Genomic DNA, 16,968 nt, shown 5'->3' on the forward strand with positions numbered 1-16,968 from the left:
GGCGTTGCTACTTTGCACCGTTTGCGATGTGCAATGATGAACATGTGTGATGATGATCTGCACTTCTGTAATCCGGAGTTCCTTGTTATTTTGAAATGTTTGAGTTCAGGCATTCAGGCAGCTGGCCTGCATTATGCTTGTGCAGTGCTGCACCAATCACTGCTTTGATGTCAGCATACCATTTTCTCAAATTACCAGCTCAGCTTTAGCACACGTAGGTGTACGTATACCTAACGTGTGGCACCACTGCTGAGAGGGAGCTACGTAGCAGTGGTGTCACAGTGTGAACGTCAAAAAATTGCAAGCTATCTTTGACATTTGTTGCGCCAGCATCATGATGATCTCAGACCCTTGCACAGGAATGCAGCTGTCTCGGTGCGGCAGGAGCTGCATTGTAGTTATTCTGTGGGAGTACTCTGGAGCCTCAGGTTGTCATGGTTGTTGAACCGGCATCGCTGACGCTTAGTGAAAACTGTTAGTACATGCTGATATCAATAGCTTTGCTACCATGGTGTTGCATGCATGCGTGCATGTTCACAGTGCCAAAGAGCTTGCCTTCACCGTGGAAGCCCGCGCAGCAACAACATCGCAGAATCAACCACGCCCGAGGAGGTCATAAAGTGGAGCATAATACTAACGGGAGCTCTCCTAGAGTTAACTCCCCCTGATACCACGAAGACCCTCGTAACGCGTCGAACGCGGCGCGGGAAGTCGTACCAAATTGTGGCGAAATTCCCTTTAAGACACCTCCAGAACCACCCGATCAGAAATGACAGTGAACAACATTTGTTTTTCCGAGTAAAAAATGGTGCGCTCGACGATGGAATTATTGAATTGGTAGTCATTGGAGGTGTCATTCACTCAAACGTCGAAATGTCGCTGTGTACTCTGGAAACGTACTAAAAGGAGCAAAATGCAGCTGATTTCGCCTGATTCGACAGTATAGTACTTCATATTGGTGAGCTTCCTTTCTGGCACGGCTCGGGTTCAGTGACATTCACAATGAATGCCACTGACCCTGCCAGGCTGCTGGGATACTTCTGCAAGCATTTGTAGGGATACGGACACGAGAAAGCTTTTCCATAACATCAAGGATTGCCATGATCTTGTTTTCGTGTTGCAGAGTGTCCGTCAATCTCGGAGCAACAGATCTGTCTTGGGAGACAATGGCTCTCGGACCTCGCGGCGGAGAGTCTGAGGAGCCTGTTGAACAGCCCCCAAAGATTGAAGATGCGAGAGCTTCGCTCTTCAGGGTGCGGTGTCTCAAAATTTGTGCAAGTCCTTGTTTCGTGTGGCATCACCGCCCAGAGCTCGATGCCTGAGCGTTGCTGGGCCCTGGAAACGCTTCGCCGCTGATCAAATTCGTAAATGCTCAAAATACAATGATCTTTGAATGTGACATCAACTGGTGATGCCTTAATGCCTTGGCACAGAGCGTGTTTGATTGCCACGACATCCTGATTACGCTTTGACAGCAGCCACCTCGAACACCTATGACGCGGACTCCGCTCATTAAGGATGTCAGCAGTCGATAATTAAATCTGTGGAATCTATTGAACTTAGCTGAGACTGAGACTCAAGTCCAGGAGACCAGGCAAAGTTGGCCTGATCTGCTCGACATTTGTGCCCCCTGATGGCAGGGGACCTTTCTTCCTACCGATTTCAGAAGTCAGGTTTTCTACAGCCATGAGCTCGCTCAGAGAGCAAGGGTCCCTTCAAAGAGACCCTGCACAACCTACAGCGACACATCTGATCAGCAATTGACAGCAAGGCAAACACCGGAGTGCTGAGTGCTTCTTTGGCAACTTGCAGATGCTGCGCGAAAATCAGGAGCTTGAGAACGAGCTCATGCGAGTGCGCGTGGGCAATCAAAGAGCTGCAGGGATTTTGGCCGGTCCGCTGCCGCCGCCGCTGCCGCAGCAACGGGAATCCCCGCCGCTGGGGCCGGGAGGGGAGGCACCTCCCCTGGCAGTGGCCACCGCTGGCAGGGAGCGCCCCTCAGCGGACCTCCATCAGCCGCCGCCCGAACCGCATCCCGAGCCGCCCAAGCGGCCGCGGCTCGACAATGACTAAAACGCATGACGAAGTGCCGCACCGCATGAGGTGAGCTTCCTGAGGTGTGGGACGGTCTACGCTCAGGTGCTGTGAAAATTTATCGATTAGAAGGTGCTTGGATATGGCGAGTCCAACAAGGGGCGGATCTGTGGCAGCCTTTACCTGCAGCTTGTCTGCAGATGCACCTTGCCTCTGGCAGGAACAGCATGAAACGATACAAGCTGCAGAGGTAGTGGACCATGCGAAGGTGGCATTTAAATCAGGATCCCCGGTCAAAGCTGCTGCCGCAAGGCAGTCTACTTGTGTTGATGCTGGCATGCGCAATGCGGACTTAACTTTGTAGGCACAGCTGCACCTCCACAGAAAGATGTGCTTGTCATCAGGGGGCGCATGGCAAATAACTACATAACATTCCGTCCGGAATCTGCGCGCGGAGGGAGCAGGTTAGAAGCTGCGAGCATCTACATGGGAGCCGGCATGCATCATACAGATGACTGATTAGTGATGTGAGCTTACCGGGGGCTGCCACTACTCCAGAGAGTATTTAGAGCGCTGTGACGTTCCAACTGGGAATAATGTTGCAGCCTGCCCTGAATCTCGTTCTGTGCAGGCCTGCCTGGCCAGCAGAAATGCCGACCGATTAGGTAATCACGTAATGAAGGAGTCTGCTTTTAGCCAGAGCTCAGGGAATGGTGTCAGTCTGAGGTTCATGTTTTGGAGCCAAAAGAAGGGTGCACCCATAAATAAGAGCACAGCTTTTGAATGCTGCGCTCAGCAGCTGTAAAGCATGTCTGCATGAGAGTGGGGCCTGCCTCTGCCGCTATGTGCAGGGCTCAGTGCTGCCTTGTCTTGTGGCAGCTGCAAGAAGGGCTGAATTTTCTACCTTACCCATAATTCATGAAAAGAATGAATAGGATTGCCTCCGGCTAATGTTGCTGTTCTGCAAATGTCTAAGTGGTCTAATTGATATTCTACTGGGCACTTGCAGGGTCCACACTGTTAGAAAGCGCAGTACTGCAATTTGGCTGCTGCATGGTTTGACAACCCTCTGCATCAAAGCTTTAGACCCCTCGGGGAGAAACAGCAAAGTGCTACAGGCGCAGGGCATTAGTGCACATTCGGGCAATTTATAGCCCCCAGTGTTTGCTGCCTTTGACCCTGTGAGCTGAGCTGTGGGCATGATCCTTTGAGGGCTAAGTGCAGTACTGCTGCTGGAGAGGCGCATTGGAGAGACTCTTTAGAGTGGGGGTTTAAATACATTGACATGCAGTATGAGGAATAGCGCACACATGCTAGTCACAGTACGGGTTCACGGCTTGCCAAGCCTTCAAGTATCTGATTAGTGTTTGAGAAAAAAATCAGACATATTTGCAACATTGACAGTCTTGTTGGCCTGTGGGTGCATGCTATAGAGTTAAGCAGAAACTCATGTTTTACCACCACATGCCGTTGTTAGTCAGCACCGAGGTTCCTTCGAAGCTGCGTGCGCAATTCTTCTTTATGGTCCTGCTGGCAGGATGCAGATTTTCTACCTTTCTGTGGTCCCACATACATAGGTGCAAACAAGGTACAAGAAGCCCGCACAGGTGCAAAGTAAGTGTGGCAGTATTATGGTTGCTACAGCAGAAAAAGAACTGGTTTTCTGCAGATGCGCATACTGTTGCCAGAGGCAAGGGCCTTTTGAGGACTTACTGAGATGCATTAAATGTCTATCGGGGATCTGATACAATTTAATTGCTGTTCCTGTGTGCGGCGTATGAAAATGAGCATGGTTTATATGGTCTGGTTTGGCATGCCAGTATCAGCGCAAGTATCTTGAATGCTAAGATGTCTTGGATTCATCAAGTGGTTTGGTGCAAGTCTATTGGGCCACTCTGGCTCTTGACAAGCTAATCACTTTTCAGAGTTCCAGTGATCAGTGGCAAGACCGAGTGCACTTCAAGGTGGTTGCTTGGTGTCAGTGTGTTGATACTGATCTTGACAAGACAAATGTGAATAAATCTGCATGAGGAATTTGTGCCGAGTGCTGTAGGAGAAAACCATGGGGCCCCCATAGATGGCCATAGATGGGCTACACGCATGGTCAGGAAATCGCACGTGCAAACACGTGCGCGTTAACTGCCAATGTGTACACGTGCTGTACACGTGCGTGTAGGCTTGGGTCACATGCCCGATTACGTAATTACTAAGAAACCGTCAAAAATAGCTTAAAACCCGCCAAATTCATAGTAGAAGGATCACCAAACCTTTCAACGTGCTGTGGGAAGCCTTACAATGCTATAGGGCCATTTATAGTGTGCATGAATGCTTCTTTTAGATGAGGGGGAATTATAGAGGGTATCCTCCTCGGCTCCACCCTGTCTAGTCAAGAGCCATTGGTGGGGAAAATCTATGATTTTTAACACCCAAGCATGCATAAATGAGCTCTCCAGGCTTGGGAACGCCTACCATGACATCTTACCATGTTTGGTGCCCTAGAAGTGCTCCGAACCCCCATAAACAGGAGTCTGCGTGTGGAATGCGTGTATTAGGCCAGAAAATTCCTACGCTAGAGTACAGTGCGTGTACGTGTAGCGTGTACTCACACTAGAGTAGCGTGTAGCCCATCTATGCATGGGGGTATAATTTATTATGGGGAATAACCCATTGAGACTGGAGATGCCAATGGCATCTGCCATGGTAAATTTCTATTGGGAATCCAGTCTAAATAGAGTCTGAGTGCTCAAGTAACAAAAGAGGTACACCTCATAATAACAAGCCGGTACGGTAGCTGTTCCGCTGCGGACATGCAAGTTGCAAAATGTCTCCAGTATACTTGCAAGTTTGAAGACCATGTGCACTATGTCATTGATATCACTGGAAGGCAAATGTCGACCTCTGGTATGATATAGTGTTCGTTAATACATCCTGTAGATAAAATGTGTTCGACAGCAACCTTTTCACTGGTTTCAGACGGCAGAATGACTCCTAGCTAAGCTTGATACAAGAGAGACCTGGACGGATATGGTCCTTTATTGATTCATTGCCAGCAAATTCAGATTCGCAGGCACCCACAGAATTTAAAACTTGGATTCCATTTAAATTGAAAATCGTGATGCCTCGCCCGCAGTGACATCATCACACTCTCTACTACCACGAGATCATGCTGTCGTGAGGCTCATGCTAACTGTGCACCCAGAGAAACGCTGATCAAGCCAAATGCCCAATTGCCATACTGCAGAGACACCGGGAATGTGTTGCGCACTTTATGTGTGTTATAATGGGTGCCCGTGCATGGTTGCAAACTGTCATGGCCAAAATCTGTTCTGTGCAGATCCCGCTGCTGCCACCTGCTGCACCCAAGCCTTCCCTGCCACTGTGAGTGTGCCCAAGGGCAGTGAGTGCGCCCAAGAAGGTGGGATTGCCCCATTCTGAGCAGTCGCATCGCATCGGCAGCTACGCTGCAGCTGCGCGGCAGTCCCAAGGCGGCTGCGCGCCGGCTACGCGGCGGTCAGTATCCGCCTTGCAAGTCCTTCATGAAGTTCTGGGCCATGCTGCCAAGCTTGCGCGTGGCCGCCCCCGCAACTTCCTTCACCTGCGCAAAATCCTGCCGTGCCTGCAAGTGACAAACATTGACATGTCAGGGCATTGTTACTCATCCAGTGTTTACAGACGACTAGGAGGGGAGGGATTGTATCATAAACGGCAGAACATGGGCCAACAAGCAACACTCTGCATGCCATCCTCAGTACCGCCGACTTTCCAAAGGAACGACAGCAGGTCCAGGAGCAAGTGAAGGGGAAGAAGGTAAACTCCAGTCTATCGGCTTATCCATCACCGGCAAGAACAGTGGGACAAATTGATAACAACAGACAGCAAAACCTCCCCGCTCAGCACAGCACTGCATGCCGGCTACTGCATCCCGAGCACTGCCGCAATCTAGATCAAGGCTTCCTGGCTCCTTCCTGAGAGCCTAACAGATGCCATAATTCCCATGCTTTATCAGGAAATGCTGATAGAGGAGGCAGCGCGCCTGGAAGGATAGGTTCTTCATGATTTGTTGCAAAGCTTCATCATGACCAGGACCAGCAGCCGCCCAGGCTGTGTTTCTGGTATGCAGAAATTCGGATTATATTGATCGGGACAGTGGCGCGTGCCTGGAATGACAGCTTGCTCATGAGCTCGTTGGCGCTGACATCGAACTCGCTCGACGCGTTCCCTCCGCCGCCGCCGCCGCTCGGGCCCTCACCATTGTCGTAGAAATCAGCCGACGAAATTGCCGTCGCGCCCTGGAACCGGCTCAGCCGCGCCTGCGCAATTTCAGGATACACTCTCAGGGCCCCTGAATCGCTGACACACCTGTCTAAAAGCAGCGTTGTTCATGCGCATGCGATGCAACTGCTGGAAGGGGCATTGTGGTGTTCATCACATTGTTATTTGTGCCATTTGATGCCAGAAAGAACCACAAGTGGTATACAATCATAGAAATCTAAAGCTTGTGGCTGCATCCCATGGTGTGGCATCTGGACATGATCCTTCCACTGCTGAGTTTACGACAGCAGACTCCAAAGACACATGAGGAACGCCCCCAGGCTTTGGGTAGCCACAGCGCAGACTTTGCAGGCCGTACCTCCTAACAGTGCTGTACCCTCCATCTTGTGAGGGTGCTGTCAGCAGCCAGGCCAAAAGAGGCACCACTCCAGATGTCAAATCCAGATGCCAGTTTTTGGGTGTCAGCTGGGAAGTGACCCAGAAAGTCAAAAGAAAAGCCGCACCTCCTTTTCGTAGTTGTTGCCAGAGCTGTTCTCGTCGGAGTTGAATTGCGAGCTGGAAATGCTCTTCGCGTTGCCGAAACGCCGCCGCGCCGCGTCAGCTTCCTCTGCGGCCGGGGCCGCCTGTTTCGCGGCATTCCCTCTTCCGCCCACAGACCTGAATATTTTTATGCATATAATCAGATCCGAGATCCGACATAAGTTTGCTTGTGCTCGGAAAAAGAGACAGATGAATAGAGCTGATTCCCCATCCAGCACAGGAACTCAACGCAACGATCTGCTGCCGATGTGAATGAGAGCTCAGGCACTGGACTGCCCTTGCTTCGTGGCAAGCAATTGTTTCTCCGACCAAGTCGTGGAGGAGTGTCTCACATGACACTTTGACATGTCTGACAGCCTAGAATTGCTCGCCATGCTTGTGAGGGTAGGAAACACAAAACGACAGAGTAGGAAGAACGGGTGGGACCCAGAGTGAGTGAACACCCCTCCCCTGACAGAATCATTTTTGCGTACACACGCAAACTTGTCCCATCATGATGCAGCCACTGGCACACACTACCAGGGACGTCACATGCAACAGAGATTCAGGACCTGCGCACTTGACCTCGGTTCTCTCTGATGCAGCACCTAGCATGCTCTACCGAGGACATTCCAACGGAAGTGGCAGGGCCGCTCGCTCTGCGAGGGAGCCTATTCTTTGGGAGACCGCTCCTTCACAGGCGATGAGCAAAACATCGGCATAGCATCCATGCTAATGCGTGCTGTAATAGGGTGCCCCATCTAGAGGTTATCTTGTTACTGATGACCAGAGAAGTACATTGCAACAGGAGATGAGTGAGGCTGCTCACTTTGCGAGGGAGCCCTTGGCGGAGAGCGGAGACGCGAAGAAGTCATCGGCGGCCGACAGCTGCACGTGGCCGTCCTTGCCGCGCTTGACGCCGGTCGCCTTGGCCGCCTCGTCAGCGTTGGCCAGCACGTCATACGCGAAGCGCGAGGCCACCTTGGAATCGTTGGCTACCACCAGCTTCTCCTCCTCCTGTGATCAGAACCACCTGGTCAGGTATTAATTATCTCTCACTTTCCTTCGCTTAACTGCTGCCGTGCATGCACAACAGCATGATGTGAAGGCAGTGCTTCTCATTCGGCGGTGCAGGGGCCTGGGGGTGTGACCAACTTGTGCGCCGTCCACCTCATGATTTGCTCTGAAGCCAAAAGAATGGACCACAGAACTTGGGATCGCGTGTTACCATATCTTGTGTTCCCACAGCCTGTAAGGAAGACACATCTCTGCACGGGACAACAGGCTGCGCATGGTTTGTATCATGGGAGAGGCACAGGGGAGAGGTGCTGGTGGCGTGCGGAGCAGCCAGAAGTGGTGCCACGTAGGCATTATTCAAGCCATGTAGGGCAGAGGAGAAAAAAAGCGCACCGAGAGCGACGAAGACAGCCCAGCGAGGGCGGCGGCTGCGGCGGCGGTCGGCGCGGGCACCTCGGCGGCGGGCGCCTGGTCGAAGAGGCTGTCGTCCGCCTTTGTGGTCATCTTCTTGACGCCCAGGCCCCCGCCCGGCTTGGCGCCCGGCTTCTTGGCCGCCCCAAAGCGCGGCTTGGCGGCCGTCGGCTTCCGTGCGGCTGCTGCGCGCATGAAAATAAGCACTTCAGCGACCCAAAAAAAAAGCAATCCACAGAAAAATTGTGTGCTTCATATTGCTGATGCGCGGCGCTTGAGCATTGGGCCTGGGGCCGGGGTTTACGCGGTAGGAGCAGAGTGTGCTGCCACCGGCGCAGTAAGAACGCAGGCCAAGACGTCAAAGCTTGTGGCAGGGAGGTGATGAGAGGGTCAGGACAAGACAATGTTTTCACCCACTGACTTCTGTTGACAGATTATTGACTGAATGCCAGTCTCTCTCAAACGGAAGCAGGCTGCATGTGCTAAAAGCTGACGAGCACCCGTCTGCAGCCGACCCAACACCAGCAAGAAGCAGTTTCTCACCTGGCGCAGGGGCGGCGGAAGCGGCAGCCGCGGGCGCCTCCGCGGCGGCCGCATTGCCGTTCTCGGCCGGGGCCGGGGCGGCGGCGGCGGCCGCGCCGTTCAAGGCCGGCTCAGGCGCGGCCGGCGGCGGCGCGGGGGCGCTGTCGGAAATAGCATTGGGCTTGGGCACCGCCGAGAGCTTGGCTGCGTCCTTGGCCAGCTGCTGGCGGTACAGCTGCGCCGCGCGTGACGTGTACTGCAAGAGATTGCACACAGAAAATTTCAGCGCCGATTTTCCTGGTTGGATACCCCAAATATGGCCCTTTGGCATGAAGCCGCCCTTACTTGTTTCCCTGTTGAGGAACTCTGTATGGGCTGGCGGGCGAAGGGGCCAGCCGTGAAGTATGACACTGAACATTTGCGCCCGCTGGACACCGCAGGATCACATACTAGCTTTGTGCCCTGTGCTACACGAATCCCATGCCTCAAAGTGACGTGCTGGCCTCTGCCAAATCTACCTCTAATGGTCGTGCTGATCAGGGAGCGGCTGTGGAAAATGTCTGGTACTCGCTCATGCTTGGTCTTCCCTTCACGCAACGTTCCAGACCCCTGTGAAGGTCTGCAGCGAGTGTGTTCTGCGCACCTTCTGCTCGATCTTGTCAGACCCCAGCTCTGACCAGCCATGCTGCTTGAAGAACTGACGTGCTCTGCCATTCCCTCCCACGCTCATGATCTGCAGGCGCAAAACACTCGGTGAGAAAATGGCTGATGAGACACCTGGGAAAGCAAGTGAATATCGTGATCAAGCATATCATGGAAGAATCGCAAGCAGCATTCCAATGTCAATTCAATTACATTGCATCTCTTGCAAAGAATTGTACGCATCAAAGTGCAGGTGAAGCAGGATAACAAACTGAAGCAGCACCTTCAATTGGTCCTCAGTCCAGGTGTCCAGAGTGGTTGACCTGCAGTTTGACATCGACGTTTTAGATTCACAACATCATGACGAGTAGTCTAGGCATCAGCCTAAGATAGGACACCAGAGAACACAGTAAGCAAAGAATTGCAATCAACCAGAGATGCTGCAGTGAACAGCTGCCCACCTGACAAAGCTAAGGTGGACACCCAAGCTTCGGTGCACTCCGGCACAGGTGAGACAGATGAAGACGCCATACGGTACAGAGGACCAGGTGGGGTTCTTCGCTGGACAATCAAAACAGACCTGCAAAAGCCCAGGGCGTCACCGCTTGTCATGCATCAACGGAATGCAATACAATCCCTTATTGATCCTATGAACACATTGCTAAGCACAAATGTGGTTTCTCAAGCAACGTGCAAATAAACGCAGCGCTGCCCTGAGAATTTCTCTAAACCATCTTTTGGACAGCAGCTCTCTGACCCATAAACATACATGCATCTACTTGCCGTAATCCCCAGCAACTGAGTGTCTTAAAAGTCTTGGAAAGAACTCTCCTATTAAGATTCGCGTGCAATCCGCTACCTGTATTCCTCTCACTTCTTCAGCAGCTGACAGGCCAATCAACACCATCACTTCGTCTGTTTGAGTGAGATAGGAGCCCCGAAATACTACCTTGTTCTCTGGTTTGGCTCTTAGCTTCTTAAATAGAGCGTCCCTTTCGAATTTGGCCACCTCCCCCATCCTGCTCCAATCCCTTTGCGACCAGGGAGTCCTCACTTGTCGACACTTTCAGCACCAGGGGATCTGAGCTAGAGCCCCGCTGCCTCGCTGATACCACTAACCGGGTTATTCGGTGGAGTCCACCCGCTGCAACTGGGCAGATTCAAAGAGGAGCAGAAATTTTTGATGGAGCTCTCTAAGCTTCGCCTCGTTTGGCTCTTCTGCTGGATACGCCCCATGCACCTTGGATCTCTGCCTCTGTCAGCTCATTTGAGTGCAATGGAACCCCTCAATCAATGCATGCCCGCACGTGTCATTTCCAAGACCAAGGTGATCACCCTCATGCAACATGCTATGCAGTTAATGCGGGCTCATCATCTGATATATTAGATCGGTCTCTGCACTGTCCCATATGGGCGCAAGGAGCCAGTTGCAACAAGAACGTATAGACACTTTTGGAAGAACATGGAATCAATACTACTCCTATCCTCTCCATAGTGTCCAACACTCTCAAACAGACTCCTCCCCCATCAATATACAGTACTAGTACTAGTATCACAATTTAACTTCAGTCTATATAGGCCCCGGGCCAGGCTGGCGGGGGGCGGTACAGATATTAACACTGAGCACCGTGCCCACGGTTGATTGGGTCTTGCTTGGATCTGGCGAGTTCAACAAGGGGTAGGAATTTGGCAGCCTTTACATGCAGCTTGTCTGCAGACGCACCTTGCCTTCGGCAGGAAAAGCCTGTAATAATAGTAATAATAATATGGTCATACAAATTTGTTTGGACAGCTGTAGCACCCGCACATGCATAGTCCACTTGAGCCAAGTGACTTGACTCTATCAAGTCCATTCAAGTCCGTATGCATGGACTCCCATGGACCTGCATGGAGCTTCACAGATGACCAATCAATCCTACGCAAGGCAGAGGATGTCCATTCCTGCAGTCGGAAACCATCTCAATTCTGAGAGTGCATGCATGTAGCTAGAGACATTTCAGGTGGACCAGGCAAGAACTATTCGTTCATAGAAGGTCGCGCTCACCTGAACTCTTTACAGACTCATTGGGCATTTACAAATTCAATTTCATAGTGATGGCCATCAGCCAGCGGGTCAGTTGCGCAGCTGAGCATCAGAACCGTACAGCCCACTGAGTGACTGTCGCTGCCTTGACTAGTTGCCTAAACAGACCAACCCAGCCCTGACACAGTACTGTCATCATCATCAAAAGGGACATTGACCCCTTGCCATTGTAGCACTTCTCTCAGCTGAGCAGCTAGCTGCACCATCCCCATATACTGTGGGCAATGTCCTGCAAACACTTTGGATTGGCCAAGAAAGTCCTGCATCCATTATGCCACCTGCCCGCTTCAGGGCACTACGCTCTCTTTGTGTCACACATCGCACAGCGCAATAGTCATAAATCACCCAGCCCATGTGAAAAGGCACCTTCGGACAGGTGTACCTTTGTCTGTATATCTTTGTAAAGGAAGAGGGCCAGAGTGCTTTTCTGTGCTGAGGTGACGCGAGGTGACAGCTCAGCAATAAGCAACCTGCCCTTATTTAGCAAAAGGGCTGGAAATTATTGTCACCACTCGTGACTTGCAAGCAGTCAACACATCACTGTAGTGCTCAAACTAAAAGCCCCACTTTGGTTATAATCGAGCTGCAAAGGTTGGTATACCGATCACACACTGTTGCTGTTTCGATTGGCCTCTTACCCCATGTAGTGCTGGAGGGTGAGATACCAGCCATAGCACCTTCTTTCAACCACTCTTGCAATTAATATCCCAAAGGGAGCACATGAAAAAAAAAACTATGCAAATGACATCATTGCAGATCCCCTGCAGCAATGGCCCAGCATCCCGCCATGCATGCTACGGCCCTTTCTTGAAGCTCTGTGGTTGAAACATTGGCTGGTCCAAGCATTCACCTGTCAGATTAACGTTTGAACGCTCTCAGAACCTTCCAGTCTTGACTGCACTTGGTATCGAATAATCAACAGCACTGGGGCAAATGCCCACGTTCGCTTCCCAAGTAATAATCCCATCTGACCTGAAATCCCCAAAGTGCTCCCTTCATCATGATCCGTACAACAAATTTCAAGGTGCTGCCAGGCCCTGCATTAGTTCTTCTTCGGATTTACGCGGTGCACCACAAAATGCAACAGCCACTTAATTTTCCTCGAGCAGGATGCTCGAGAATTGCTTCTCCTCGTGCCAAAAGACTGCCAAGTAAAGCTGTCACCAAATTGCGCAGGCCCCGTCTTGATGATCCGGGTAAGAATCTGAGCTGTGCAAATCTCCACATATAGAAAATCAAAGCCCCCCATGGCAAATTTTGAAGCTGCTAGATCAGGCGTCGCGCGAAATAAGGCCGTCGCCACATCAGGTTGACGCCAAATTGGGCCGACGCCAAAACAGGACAGTGCCAGAATCAGACGCCGACGCCAAATTCTGAGAAAGAGACCCCAACGCCAAAATAGACCGACGCAGGATGTTGCCAAATCAAGCGTCAAAAGAGGGAACGCCCGCCAGATGCAACGCCCGCCAAATCAAGCGCTCCAAAGTGGTAGAGGCGCCAGAACAGGACGGGGTCACGTCAGGTAGAGGGCGTCTCCTCCCAGGTGAGCTCGCCCTCAAAGTAGGTGCTCCTGATGCGCTCAGTGTAGGTGACCAGGTTTGAGTACTGCTCCGCTGCTTCGCGCAGCTCTCGCCCCACGCACTCTGTGTCGAAAAGCACGCTGCGCAGCAGAAACACAGACCCATCATTGAAAGAGATGTGGGTGAAAATAATGGTGTTCTTATTGTTTTCTTCAATTTGCGCGTGATCGGTTCGCTTAGGGTGCTAAGGCCGCACAGCGGAGCACAAAAGCGATCAAATTAGGATCCAGGGCTGAGCACAGCTGTCAGGCACAAATTCAGGTGAATGACCAGAAGCTGCCACAGACAAATGCCCCTCCCCTTGCTACAAAAACTCACACCTGATTGCCGGATAGGATTCTTTGCAGGCCAGACAGAGGCAGCACAGCACCGAGAGGGCCCCACAAAATGCATGCTGAAGGGAATGTTGCGAAACTGCCTCAAAAGAACTCCTTTCAACGGGCTCCTAACAGGAAGATTTGCTGTGCATGTGGGCGCCTGTCCGAGTATAGTTGCACAATACGGAGGCCGTATATACAGTCATACAGATCTTAAAAATACGGAATACGGTCATATTTGGTGAAAATTGGCCAGAAAACCGCCCGTATGGTGCAACTATGTGTCAAAGTTCAGGAGCAGGTGGGAGGAAACTGGCGCGCACTTGTCGAGGAAGCCGAACGCGCAAGCATCGGCCACGCAGGGCTGGTTACCCAGAATATATCTCTTGTCGCCCAGGATGGCCGACAGAGCCGCCAGAGCCTCATCCAGCATGACCAGCTTGTCCCTCTCCGAATGCCGCCCCAGCCCCTGTTTGATGCAAGCCGGATAGCAAATTAGATGACTGCTAGATCAGGGCATGTGTGATGATGGTTGTGCAGCGGGAGCTCTGATCCCTTTCTACAGAAGCCTGTCCATGGGTCTAGTCCATTCTGCATGGCACAAAGATTGCCCCAGTCACAGGGACTCCCTTGCCCATAACCAGGATCAAGACAACAAAGCAATATCCAGTACGCTGCCAATCTCCAAATAACCCGAGAACGACAACTTCAGCCGTAGCAGTTAGCTGCTGCGCGCACATGCAAACAGTGGCGGCATTACTGGAAGAACACAGCGCCTAACAAGGATGTGCACGCTTAGCAGCAAGCTCGCCTTCTGCACGGGACCCTTAAGTGCTTTTGGGAGCTTGATAGCCTTCCAAGAATGCAATGTTAGATGTCTAAAGGATGCATCTGATATTGAACCCAGTGCTGGGAAATGCAGAAATTCAGGTCTTCCAAGGGTGCCAGATTGATCTTTCAATTGTAAAGTGTCTTGGACACGGTGCGCACCTGACAGACCAGGGCCTTCTGCAAGTTGGGGCGTTTGTTGTGACTCAGCAGGAAGCTGCGCAGCGGCTGAGGCACGTCGCTCAAAAAGCACCTCTGGCAACCTTCCCACCCCTGCAACCCCACATCCAACATGCAGACTCACACCCCTTACATTGTAAGCCCTGCTGCGGCGGCTACGCCAAGCTGCAGCCCGACCGGCAGTGCTACAAGAATATGTCCGCATACATGCATGATGACGGGATCACTCCAGAGAGACAGCAACAACAATCCCAGCACTTTCTGACCTCCCTGCAAGCTGTAGTGATGCATGTGCTACATGTCAGGACAGACAAGCTTGACTTTCTGACACAGCAAAGAAGCCAGCAAGGACTGGAGGGTCAACATCGGCCCAACAAACTTTGCATCCCTGTGTTTCATGACATGCAATAGCTGTCATGCGCCAGATCTGGATCCCAGGATCCAGAGGTAAATGATTGAGAATGGAAATGAAAATTCTATAATCCTCTGGACTTCAAGTTCCTAAGCATGACGGCGCCTGCTCAGGGAAAGCAGGATGCAAAGACAGGCCCAACTCGGTCATGGGGAAGGGGAAGGGTGTACCTTGGGGTGCATCCAGCGGTAGTGGGCCAAGCCCCAGTTGAGAAAGTCGTCCACTAGATGCTCCACAGCCACAGATAGCGCCAGCTGCTCTGGGCCCAGCTGCTGCACAACTTCTGGGTAGGTGCGCTCCAGGTACTTGATTATGAAGAAGCTGTCCGACACTGTGTTGCTGCCATGCTGGATCGTTGGCAGCTGCACAGACAAAACCAAGTTCTTAACAATTTACAGCATGTTTTGCTTACACTTGTCATGCATGTAGTGGCAAGGCAAGGCAGTGAGAGGTCTGCGCGAGGAAAGGACTGCTTGCTGCCTAAATTGCTACTGGTAGGCAGATCAGATCTAACTTGCTTAGCAAAAGGCGCTCCCAAACTGCTGAGAGCAGCTGCACGCACAAGGAAGTAGAATGGAGAATGCAAGTGGCAAGCATAGCCAGAACATCATCCTGGAAAGAGCACTACAGCACAAGGTCTGCACGCCAGAAGGACTTGTTGCCGGCTGATCTGCCCGCCAGTCAAATGAGACTGAGTTGTTTATAGCAAAGACGGCTGAAATTGCTGAGAGCTGCTGCCAAAGCTGCAGCGCTGAGACACATGCAGCAGCTCACGGGAGTTGAGTATCAGCCTAACGCTGTGCCTGATGAAGAGGGATGAGGATGCCCCTTCTGCCTACACTGAGCACAGCCGATGGGGTTTTTGGGCAAAACATGCATGCAGACATAGGTATATTCACCTGGCCCTTGGGCGAATCAGAAGGGGCTCCGTTCTTTCTGTTGTAGGGAAGGCCAACGAATCGCAGCCAAGCCTCCACTTTTGCCACGTAGGGAGACCTCGAGCTGACCACATCTGACACTCGGGGGTAACCTGCAAAGGTTAAAAAGCGTGAAGCCACTTTGAACAGATTAAAACATGTGTCGGAATTGTGTCAGCCGATTGTCGCTTAAGCGAAGCCAGGGCAACACACTGGAGTCCTCGCTTAGAAGTGATCATAACCCACGAACTGTCGCTTACTTGCAACCAGTGTGGAGACCAAATTCCATGACTTCAAAGGCAAAATCGGCATCTTTTTTTCTAGCATTTCTTATGGAAGAAGCCAGCAAGCGCCAGGAGAGGGATGTACAAAGCCCTGAGTGGTGGGAGATGTGATGTTCACCTATCAACGTTATCTCATCCGATCGACGTCCTGCAGGCACAGCATCTGGGATGACCTGTGTAACAACAGATCGCTTCCTTCGCGCCCACAGCCAAACGCCAAGCAGACCAGCGATCGCTGTTGTAGCAACGACCGGTGTCGTCCTGACGTTGGACCAATTCACTTCTGGAAACTTTGCCATGCTTTTACCATAACATCAGGTCAATGTGGTCCCAGATCAGCTATGTGTGCGCCGGGTTCGAATCAGAATGCCTGCGATGATGATCTTCATCCACCGAAGGTTTGCGCGTGCTGAGGTGGAGGCAGTACATCTTCCTGCTCACGTGCCGTTCGTCATCAAAGCATTCTTGGACGCAGAGAGCACCTCAGATACTGTTGCTTGGTAACTTTATTTGTTGGAGTCACAGAGTGTTCAGATTAAAGCTGTTGTGGACGACAAGAAAGCACGGCTCGAAACGACAAGATTCAGTGTTCTGGCATCAATTTACTTCATAATTTCAGCCGCTGCGGTGTTTAGAAATTACAGTCAAAGACCGTGAAGTTGTTAATCAGCCTATTTGAGGTAATCGGCACGAATTAAACATCTAAAGTAATTCAGAAGTGTTGTTCTCGTTGACGTCATCAACATCCTTTAGACCTACAGACGTAGTTTTTGGGGGCAGCTGAAAGAGGGGGCAGACTCATTATAATTAATATGTTACGATATTGAAGTAGAACATACGACTCATTTGCGCTTTATTTACTGTACTGTGAAATTGAGATATCTTGGAGTTTGCCGCGTCCAATCCAGCTCTTGTTCCTGCACTCCGTCCTTCTAAGGTTAGACAGTACC

At 51.5% G+C, this 16,968-nt stretch overlaps 4 protein-coding genes across 4 annotated transcripts; 1 reads left to right on the forward strand and 3 right to left on the reverse strand.

Moving 5' to 3' along the window:
• Positions 1-1,166: 1,166 nt before the first annotated feature.
• COCSUDRAFT_44655 (hypothetical protein) lies at positions 1,167-2,073 on the forward strand (the record flags this gene model as incomplete). Its single annotated transcript, XM_005643783.1, has 2 exons — positions 1,167-1,253; positions 1,813-2,073. 2 exons carry the CDS (start codon positions 1,167-1,169, stop codon positions 2,071-2,073), a joined length of 348 nt encoding a protein of 115 aa, XP_005643840.1.
• Positions 2,074-8,890: 6,817 nt separating this feature from the next.
• On the reverse strand, positions 8,891-10,558 carry COCSUDRAFT_25806 (ArfGap-domain-containing protein; the record flags this gene model as incomplete). The annotated part of the gene is made up of 5 exons (XM_005643784.1): positions 10,367-10,558; positions 9,879-9,997; positions 9,701-9,740; positions 9,419-9,508; positions 8,891-9,031 (listed from the first exon to the last, which is right to left on the reverse strand). Coding segments are annotated over exons 1-5 (459 nt in total), but the record flags the coding sequence as incomplete, so codon positions are not given.
• Positions 10,559-11,458: 900 nt separating this feature from the next.
• On the reverse strand, positions 11,459-12,356 carry COCSUDRAFT_34262 (hypothetical protein). Its single transcript, XM_005643785.1, has one exon. The coding sequence runs from the start codon at positions 11,852-11,854 to the stop codon at positions 11,642-11,644; it is 213 nt and encodes a 70-aa protein (XP_005643842.1). The 5' UTR covers positions 11,855-12,356; the 3' UTR covers positions 11,459-11,641.
• Positions 12,329-16,023, reverse strand: COCSUDRAFT_67839 (hypothetical protein; the record flags this gene model as incomplete). Its single annotated transcript, XM_005643786.1, has 6 exons — positions 12,329-13,160; positions 13,721-13,866; positions 14,388-14,498; positions 14,988-15,179; positions 15,717-15,847; positions 16,014-16,023. 6 exons carry the CDS (start codon positions 16,021-16,023, stop codon positions 13,019-13,021), a joined length of 732 nt encoding a protein of 243 aa, XP_005643843.1. The 3' UTR covers positions 12,329-13,018.
• Between the last annotated feature and the right edge of the window lie 945 nt (positions 16,024-16,968).

The sequence above is a fragment of the Coccomyxa subellipsoidea genome, assembly GCF_000258705.1.
Source record: "Coccomyxa subellipsoidea C-169, whole genome shotgun sequence".
Taxonomy (NCBI): Eukaryota; Viridiplantae; Chlorophyta; class Trebouxiophyceae; family Coccomyxaceae; genus Coccomyxa; species Coccomyxa subellipsoidea.